Genomic DNA, 9667 nt, shown 5'->3' with positions numbered 1-9667 from the left:
ATTGTTTGCAAACATGGCTAGCAAAATGGTGTTTTGCTAACAGAAAACACTGTTAGCATCAATAGCAGACAGAACCGCTAACAGAAAACACTGTTGGCATCAATAGCAGACAGAAATGCTAACAAAAAACACTGTTAGCATCAATAGGAGACAGAACCGCTAACAGAAAACACTGTTAGCATCAATAGCAGACAGAAATGCTAACTTAAAACACTGTTAGCATCAATAGCAGACAGAAATGCTGACGATTTCTACTCTTAATCTTCTTCAGAAGTTGGGTTTAGTTTGGCTCTTAATTTGAAAGGATTGTTTTCAGTTCACAGACTGTCTCCTCTCTCTCTCTCCAGTACGGACGCACACCCAGCGATTGGGCGCCGCTGGTGGTTTAAGCGACCCTCTTTGCACACATGCCACTCGTATCAACAGTTAGTCGTGTGATTCCAGTTCAGACGACCAGCAGCTCCACTTCCTCCTGTCATTCAAAGCGATTAAACTCCCCCGTTGCCCCGATTAGCCCCCATATCCTTCAGACTCTCTTTCAGAAATTGGTTGAATGTAACGCTCAGTTACCCCCTAAAGAGATCCAAACGAAGATGATTCAATCATGTGGACGTTTCTAAAGCTCAGACTTGGCGTGCAGGACTGGGATGTCTCTCCACGGCGTGCACTACGTGAGCACTTCAGGAGAGGATTGTGGGTAAAAACGTCCTGTTACATATTGATAGTGAACGTGAGGAAGTTGTGTTGTTGTCGTGTGCTGGCGGCGTTCTCGTGGGGCCACATCACCTTGACAGCAGTTTGCACTGAGAGGAAACACAAAGTGTTTTTAATGTCTGTTGGGTTTTTGTGTGATCGACGCACAACAGTAGAAGACTAGGAGTGAACAGCACTGAGAAGATGGACGACGCTCAAGAGCAACGACTCTGACATCAGAACAACGAAAGTTTTAAATTATTTTATCCTGTTTCAAAGTGGATTAGACTGTCTTCCAGAATATCTGTGTAATCTGACCGTACACCACTGGCTGTCTCGTGTTTTCTCTTTTCATGTGTTTTATTCTCTCTTTAAGTGCCTGAACGTTGTTTCTTTGCTCGGCTGCTGATTTGTTTGTTCCAGGCTGTGCACTAGGAGATGTAGCTGAATAATGAAATTAGTTTATTTTAAATATGCTGTTACCTTTATTCAGATGTGACGGTTTTTTATTAAATCTCGTTTTAAGTCCTGTGAATCTGAATATTTGTGCTTTACAGCTTTGAATTATTTCATGGAGATGGAAGATGTAGCCGTTTTATTTATTTTAGTATCATTTTTATTTTTTGAATGATATAAAGAAGTAATTCATCCAAAAAATTGCTCTTAATTTTGATTTAAAAAGTATATATTGATCTTTTCGATCGTTGCTTTTAGATTCGGCGTTCTGCTGCCCCCTTGTGGACATTACGCGTTATAACCCCCCGTTTAAAACAGCTCTGATCACGTGATCGACTGACGGAGGTCGCTGTTGTCGAAGCAGAAATTTATTGTCTTTAAGGCGTTAAAATCTTATCAAATAGTTTGAACTCTTTAAAATGCAGGATTTCTGAGTCTTGCGTCTGGATTAGGCTTTTATTGTTAGGTAATAACATTTTAAAAGTAATTTATTTACCGAAATAATGATAATAATAAAAAATCCAGACTGTACGAAATTCCACGTTTAGACGTTTTTTTCTGGTTTAGTCTTTAAACAATGTGTGTCTTCATCGCTAAATGTATCCCAATATTTGCTGTTATAAATTTAAATTCGAGGTTTTGCTGTTTGAAATCGGATGAAATGGCGAACCGCAGCGATGTGTCGTCACTTCCGCTTCCTGACTAACCACAGATTTATTTTTCCCCGTTTTGAGTATAATATTAAGCGTGACATCAATTCATTTAGTTTTATTTATTTATTTTTTTGGAATTTGTGTATCGTTGACTTATATTTTCCTTAAAACTTAAGCTAAATCAGAACTTGCTTTTTTAGACTTTTGCTAGTTACTTAAAATATATTCTTGATCAATCTATCTGTATAAATAATAACAATGATACTCCTAAAACATTTTAATGGCGAAAACCTTGAAACTGTTAATTTTAGTGCTTTAGCCCCAGATTTGATTTGCAGATACCATTACCCATAATGCTTTGGGAACCGAACAAGAAGATTGTTTACAAAATAACTGAGTCCCACATTTCCCTTTTTAAAAATAAATTTCGGTGCTAAATAATATTTTAAGTAAAACCAAATGTAAGTTTGGTGGTTTGGTCACATGAATTTTGTTTCTAACTCATTGTGGTACGAAATCCGGTTATTTCCCATGTGACCTTTCACTCCAGAGTCTGTTTAGGGACATAAATGCACAAGAAATCATTGTTTATTTATTTTACTTTTATGTCCCTTCAGGGCCTCCATCCCGACTGCATATAGATACTGACATTTCTGTTATAAAATAAAGTAAATCACATTTTTATTTTTTTTATTTTACTTGGTTGTAGCCACGCCCCCAAAACAGAGAAAAATAAAATGAAATGAGACTAAAACCGTAAAATAATGGAATAAAACAATTCTTTAGTTTCAATGGATAAATATTTTACAATTCATGATTAACAATTTAAAAATTGTCTAAAAAGTCAGTGATTTTTAAAAAACTTTTTTTTTTAAATGCGTCCAATTGATCATGATTAAGACATCAAATACATCTTTTTCTTTCTTTGAACTTAACATTAGATTTAAGTCTTCCACCATCCTAAAGTTCTTTGACCCAAGAGGTCAAATAAGTGCTGCACTGAGGCAGACCCTGAGGAACTCCTCTTCTACTCCTCCTGTGCGTCGTCGGAGACGCTGCGGAACACGGCCGCGGTGCTTTGGTCCAGCGGGTTGTACACGATGGCCTCGATCTCTCCGCCGCCGTTGTTGGTTTTCTGGAAGTGGATTTCCAGCAGGTCCTGCAGGGTCTCCCTCTCCATGACCTGCGGGATGCCGGTCAGCAGAACCGTCCGAGGACACGTCGACATCCGAGTCTGATCAGGAGACATTCGGAGAAGGGTTAGGCTGGAAAACTTCTGCTTTAAAACGTTTCTTCCTTGAGAATCCGGATTACCTTCAGGTTTGTGATCTTTCCGTTCAGGAATGGCGTCACCCGGACTCTGTGGGAGTTTCTCTTATCCATTTTCACATCGTGGAACTCCGTTTCTGTCAAACATTTGGCGACTAACGAGAGAAAAGCTTCATGTGACTTGTTGAAGTTAAAGGGATGTTTTTTTTAAAGTTAATGTTATCACTCACTGTGATCCTCCACAAACGTGATGACCACGGTTCCAGAGTCGGGCAGGTACTCGCATTCGTCCACCTCCCCACCTTTGTGCTTGGACTTGGAGAAGTGGATCTCCAGCTTGTTCTTGAGGGTCTCCTCGTCCATCTTGGGCAGGTTGGATACGAGGATGCGGTTGGGGCACACGGAGGAGTCGATCTGCAGGACAGAGCGACACTCAAACGTCTGAGGGGAGACCGGAGGGGCGTGGCCTCCGGCGCTACATCACCTCCACCACGCTGGGCAGCATCAGCTGCACGGCTCGGCTCTCCACGGTGATGCTGCAGTCTTCAACCAGGGTCACGTGATGCGTCTTCATGTCCAGAATGTTCTGGGCCACTGTGAACACAGCAGAGGTTCTACTGGCCTGTCGTTTACTGATAATTTCCTTAATAAATCAAAGTTTTTGCAGCCTTTTTAATATAATTTTGTGGTATTTTTTAAAACATTATGCAGATTAAAAGAAAAAAAACTTCACTAGTGACCTCAAATATTTTAAATTCACCATCTCTCACCATCCTCTTCCTCAAAAGTGATGAGCGCGGTTCCTCCCTCCATCGGGTAAATGACCTCTGACCTCATCTCAAACACCTCCCAGTCGGCTCCTTTCGCCGTCGCCCCTTTGAAGACGAGCTTCTTGTCTGGCATGGCTTTAATCACCTGGAAAGGACACACAGGTTTAGAGCAGCCGTGTTTCGGGCCCGGCTGCAGACGGGACGTCGGCGTACGTCTGCCTGCTCTCTCAGGTAGTCGTTCTGATCTCCTTCCTCCTTGATGGCGTCCTGGACCTGCTGGATCTGCCTCATCAGATCGCTCTCCTCCTGCTTCATCTGGTCCACCTTTTTCTGCAGAGGCACAAACATAAAATCAGCAGGAGCTTTTCCTGACACGGTTTCTAAGCAGCCTTTGAAGGCACCTTCTCCTGCGCTAGCTGGTCTCTGTAGGAGAGCTCGTCCTTTTTAGAGTCCAGCGTCAGTTTTTCTGTGCGCTGCTTGAACTGTTTGGTCATTTCCCGCCGGTCATCTCTGCTGTTTCTCAGATCTTTTTGCTCTTCCAGAAGTTGGTCATAGGTTTTCTGAAATTACACAACTTTTTGGTCACTTTTGTTTCTGAAATACTTAAATTATGGATACATTTTTTTAGAAGTTATGACAAAAGCAGTGATTTGTTGTGGATTTGAGCACCTTTTGTTTGGTGATTAAGTTGTGGACTCCTTCTAAAGTGTCCTCAGACTGCTGGGGGTCCACCAGAGAAAAGTCCTGACGGGAACAGACATTTAAATGTCTAATTTTCACTTTTTTAAAAATCAGAACAGTTAAAAACTGAGTTAAATGCATTATAAAAATAAAAGCTTACCTCTTCCGATGACATGGTGAAAGTGATCTAAAAAAAAATTCACAAAAAAATGTGTTTTCACTTCACAGAAGTCATTAAACATCAACAAAACAAACGCAACGCCTCAGATCTGACAAACAAGCTTCACCCCAGGAAGCAGAGTTTCATAACGAGTCTGCCCTGAACGTTTTACCTCAAAACTAATGTAAAATATAGAGGAAAACAAGTGACATTTAGCGATATAGCTGTTTGAATGTTAACATTTTTATAGGACTTGAATATTTATATTTTATTTAACCCGGTTCCTTGTTACCTTACCTTCTACCTTCGGTCTTTGCTCTGAAATGTCATTCTTTCACTTTCTTTTCTGAGTTAACGCGAAAGCTGCACCTGCAGACTCTGTCCGCCAGAGGGAGCCCCACACACAGAAGTGATGGCGCGTTTACTTACTGTCGGAATATCCAACACTTTCCAGTGTAAAGTTGTTAAACGAGGGAAATCGTTGATGTTACATTTAGTTTTTATAATTTTTAAGTTTTTTTTTTGGTCAATTCACGTAATGTGTAGTTAAAATCACTTGTATTTGTACATGAAAACCCTTTTAATACTTCTGAATAATATAAATATGTGTATAAGTTCATGTACTGTAAGAAGCTTACAATTTTCTCAAGTGAATGTTATCCCTTTATTTAAATTTTGTAAACAACTTTGTTGGACAATAATTTAATAGAAAACATTACAGCTAAATTCATTAATCTTATGTACCCAAGTGTTTCACACATATTAGAGCAGGTAATTTATTTAGAAACAACTTTATTTTCCTTTTTAGAACAGAATAACACATTAAAACATTAGATTTTTTTCCACATTTACTGGCTATTTTATGCTTAATATGCATTGCTATACGATTACTTTCCATCTTTCAGTTCTTCGTGTGGGACCTGGGAGAACTTCTTTAAGCTCCAATTAGTATGTTTCTCGATACATTTGCTTTGTTTTTGTCTTGTTTAAGGTCAAGTCTTTACAGATTTGAACATGTTTGAGGTAAATCAAGTGATGCTTCTTGATTCTTCTTCTTCAGTAGTAAGTTGCCCACGAGAAAAGTTCCAGGAAATGCCCTCTTAGAAAACACAATAAGAGCCAAAAGTCTTTTTTAAACTTTTATTTGTGAAACTGAAGTTAGAATCTGAGCTTCTGGAAGAACCACTTGTTCTTGCCCGTCTTGTACCTGTAGAAATAAAAAACACACCAGCTTAAACGTAACACAACCAGACACACAACCTCACCATGAAGCTACAAACGTCACTCACCTCTCCTCAAACTTGACCTTGGCCTCCCGCCTGGCTTTGCGTTTCAGAGCGGGATCCCTGAAGACGTCCTTGTTGACAACAGTTTTGTCCAGAGGAATATCTACAGAGTATCTGCAGGAAACCAGGTCAGACATTATTGGATTTTCAGAAACAAAAACGCACAGAAAAATAAGTTTTCCCCCCATTACAAATCCGTATAAACTGGACGTAAACATCTGGACTACATAATCACTGAATTGAGGAAATATTCCGACCAGAAGTTTATGTGAATCCTTCAGGGTTGGAGCAAACAGACTCCCACAAGCGGAGAAAAATAACTAAAATGTCTGAATATTTAATTTAATAACTTTAAATCCACAGACAGGACAAAATACAAACAGCTTTTCATCAGAAACATGAAATTAAATATTTGCAATCCCTGCGTCTAAATTCCAGATTAAACCAGATATAATTCATATAAAACACACAAAATCCTCCAGTTCCACCTACGGCTCGGACGGTACATTTTAGCACCAACCTGGTGGGCATGAGGTGGTTGTAGTTGAAGACTTTGACGAAGGCCTTGATCTTGGACCTCTTGGCGATCTTCTTCTTGCCCATGGTGGTGGTCACTTTGCGCGGGTAGCGGTCGATGCCAGCGACCAGGGCGTGACTGTAAGGCCGGTCGGCGGTTCCGTCATCGATGTTCTGGAGAAACAATAAATTCAGTGAACAAAAAAGAATTGACTATTTCACCAACATTTCCTGAGGATCTTTAACTTGACAGGTTCAGGTAAAATGTGTGACTGATCAAACTCGTGTGCAAAGTTCTGCATAACTTATGGAAGCTGTGCTGCTTCAGGCCTGAACATCTCAAGGAGCTGATGGTTTAAAGTTCACGTTACCTTCACGATGACGGCTTTGCGTCCTGCGTAGCGTCCAGCCAGGACCATCACCACCTTCCCCGGCTTCATAAACTTGCCCATTTCTGCCAAGAAACAAATCAGTCAAGGATCATGTCGCTACAATAACAAGGTAAGACGTATCTGATACACCTGTCATTTAGTAAACACCAGGAGTTTGGTAGGAAATGTCACGTTTTCTCCTGATTTCTAACGCTAAAGAAGCCGGCTATGCTAGCATCTAGCTAAGGAACGTAAACCAACATTTTCGTATCAATTTCAAAGTCAGGATTACTTTCACACATTTCTCACACTAACATCAAGATTTAGAACCAACATTTCCCCCAAATATGCAGTTGCTCAAACGTCAGTAAAGCCCCCGTCTTAAACATGTTAGACTGAACCCTCCGCGAGCGGAGCTACAGTAAATCGGCTTTTTTTTCTTAACTTATCGGTCACAACTGAGAAAAATGACAAATTGAATGTGTAAAACAGAAATATTTTTTATTGTTTTCAGTGACGGATGTAAAATACTCCTCAAGATTTCGATAGATGGATAGAGATTGTTGGGGAATTTCACTCACTGATGCTGCTCTGAGGCCTCCGCTAACAGAAAAGGAAGTCCGATAGGATTTTGTCAACTTTGACCTGCCCGATTCCGTACGTCACTTCCGGAAACGACTATTTCATTTTCAAATCTTTTATTTTTATATTATTACATCAAACTAATCAGCTAAAATACAATTTAAAAATATTTACTTAATATTTAATAAAAACAGATTAACTCGGACATTTAAAACAATCGTGAATCTGCGAAAATCACTTATATATGTATTTTTATGCAAGTTAACTTCTCGTTCTTATTTTAAAATTATTTTTTAAATTATAAAAAAATATGCTTAATTATGTTGAGTGTTTTTTAAAAAAATATTAATTAAATAAACATGTGCATTTAAACATGAGGTTAAAATAAACTTAAGATTTATCTTTATTGTTCGCTATAATTTTCTAGTTTGTTTGTTTTTAGGGGATTCTTTGAATTTTAAGTAAATAAATATATAAATTCAAAACGGAAAAGTACCTCATTAGAGAATGAGCTGACCAAGTATTACGTTTTTTTTTATGTGTTTATTTAGTTTTTACATTTGAAAATTATAAGTACCAATGTGATGTCAACAAAAAATTGTAAAGAAAAAATGTTTTTTTCATGAGTACACTAAAATTAAAATGATGCAAACTCAAGCAATTGTTTATTTAAATGAAGAAAAAAAATCTAATAAAAACATACTAAATGTTATGGCAGCAACAAAGTTACTTGATTTAATCCTTTTTTAGATAAATTTCCAAAAAAACAAAGCACTCCTGGGGCCCGTTTCAAGAAGCAGGTTCAACAAATTTAGAGTTCGAACCTGAACTTAGAGTCACTGGACTCTAAATTCTCAAACTCAGGGTTTTCGGTTCCAGAACAGCTGAAAATGTTTGATTCAATCAACTTGAAGTTGTCAGAACCAGAATCAGGTGTGAGCGTCGCGACCATAAAAAGCCCTGATCAATGGAGCAAAGACAGCACGATTCACCATGGCAACGGGAGCAAACAGCTGAGTTACGTACTTCCGGCGAGGGAAATTGATAAGTTCCTTCAAGCATATGCCGACTATAGGAGAACATTTACTGCAAGAAAAGCAACACAGCTGCAGCGGTAGAACAGAGAGAAAATATCTGCAGTTATTTGAATCATTTCTAATAATGAATAAATAATGTCAGGAAGGTTATTTTGTCTCTTGTTGAGTAAGGAGTGGTTTTTGATCTGTTACCAATCTAATAAGTAATCTCCGTGATCGTAACCCCCCACCTACACACACGGATATCACTGCACGCTAAAAAGAAACTGTAGCTGCCTGGCATATGTTAAAAAAGTATTTATTTAATTTTAATTCTCAAGACTTAAAAAATATTCGCCGAAGTTTTTTAAACGTAAAAATAACTTTCCGAACTCGCTACCTATGCAGTGGGAGGTAGCGTTGCTATCAATTGAGCTAATGCCTGACGCAAATCCCGGACAGTGGATAAGTCCATATGCTTCTCCGGTGTTTGACGTTCCTTAATTCCTATTGTTAAGGGTTTAAAATAAGGAAAAGAAAACTGTATTTTTTAATAGCGAGTCCCTGGAAAAACTCACTATTTATAATATCGCTGAAATAAAAATGAATTGGGAAACTGCAGTCAGTCGACTGGTGTCCTCCAAATCCTCTACCGACGTAAATAACATTTCCTCTGGATTAATCAGCCTCCTCTCTACGTGATCCTCTATGAATGAACATGTCATTTTGGTTTCTGCGTGGTGGAAACGTGACGTCTCTAACGTGAATGTTCTCTAAATGTTAATGAGGAACTCATATTTGATCATCCTTCACTTTAAAAAGGGGCGGAGACCACAGAGAACTCTAAGTTTCCTGAAGAAAACCTGCTACCGACCAGGTTTCGTTCACAGACTCAGTTACCATAGTGATTGATTCTGAGTTCATCTTAACCCGCTTCTTGGAACGGGCTTGGTTTCGCCCATTTTCCCGGGTTTGAGTTATCTCTCTTTCTGGAACCGAAGACTCAGAGTTTTGGTGAATTTGGAGTTCACGAACTCAGAGTTCCAACTAAACCTGCTTCTTGAAACGGGCCCCAGGTAATTGAAAAACAAAAACATGTTTTTGTTGCTACATCGATTTATTTATTTATTTTACCATATACACATTAAATACAATAAAATCCAAAACAAATATGTCTCCAAATATATTAACTCTGAATATAGCAATAAATAAAA

At 38.7% G+C, this 9667-nt stretch overlaps 3 protein-coding genes across 3 annotated transcripts in view; 1 reads left to right on the top strand and 2 right to left on the bottom strand.

Moving 5' to 3' along the window:
• The window catches only part of bcat2 (branched chain amino-acid transaminase 2, mitochondrial), a 6904-nt gene extending 5670 nt beyond the window's left edge, over nt 1–1234 (top strand). The window contains exon 11 of the mRNA XM_024271603.2: nt 348–1234. Coding sequence (XP_024127371.1) covers nt 348–389 — 42 coding nt within the window. The 3' untranslated portion in view covers nt 390–1234. The remainder of the gene's footprint in view (nt 1–347) is intronic.
• Nucleotides 1235–1700: 466 nt separating this feature from the next.
• Nucleotides 1701–5092, bottom strand: ifi35 (interferon-induced protein 35). Its single transcript, XM_024272321.2, has 10 exons — nt 4980–5092; nt 4683–4709; nt 4511–4585; nt 4243–4401; nt 4055–4171; nt 3842–3986; nt 3556–3665; nt 3302–3485; nt 3117–3226; nt 1701–3036 (listed from the first exon to the last, which is right to left on the bottom strand). Exons 2-10 carry the CDS (start codon nt 4695–4697, stop codon nt 2830–2832), a joined length of 1122 nt encoding a protein of 373 aa, XP_024128089.1. The 5' UTR covers nt 4698–4709; nt 4980–5092; the 3' UTR covers nt 1701–2829.
• Nucleotides 5093–5808: 716 nt separating this feature from the next.
• On the bottom strand, nt 5809–7502 carry rpl27 (ribosomal protein L27). The gene is made up of 5 exons (XM_024271493.1): nt 7437–7502; nt 6856–6938; nt 6489–6658; nt 5972–6082; nt 5809–5889 (listed from the first exon to the last, which is right to left on the bottom strand). Exons 2-5 carry the CDS (start codon nt 6934–6936, stop codon nt 5841–5843), a joined length of 411 nt encoding a protein of 136 aa, XP_024127261.1. The 5' UTR covers nt 6937–6938; nt 7437–7502; the 3' UTR covers nt 5809–5840.
• Between the last annotated feature and the right edge of the window lie 2165 nt (nt 7503–9667).

The sequence above is a fragment of the Oryzias melastigma genome, linkage group LG8 (genome assembly GCF_002922805.2).
Source record: "Oryzias melastigma strain HK-1 linkage group LG8, ASM292280v2, whole genome shotgun sequence".
NCBI lineage: Eukaryota > Metazoa > Chordata > Actinopteri > Beloniformes > Adrianichthyidae > Oryzias > Oryzias melastigma.
Note: the sequence above shows the minus strand (reverse complement) of the source record. Positions and strands in the feature narration are given on the sequence as shown.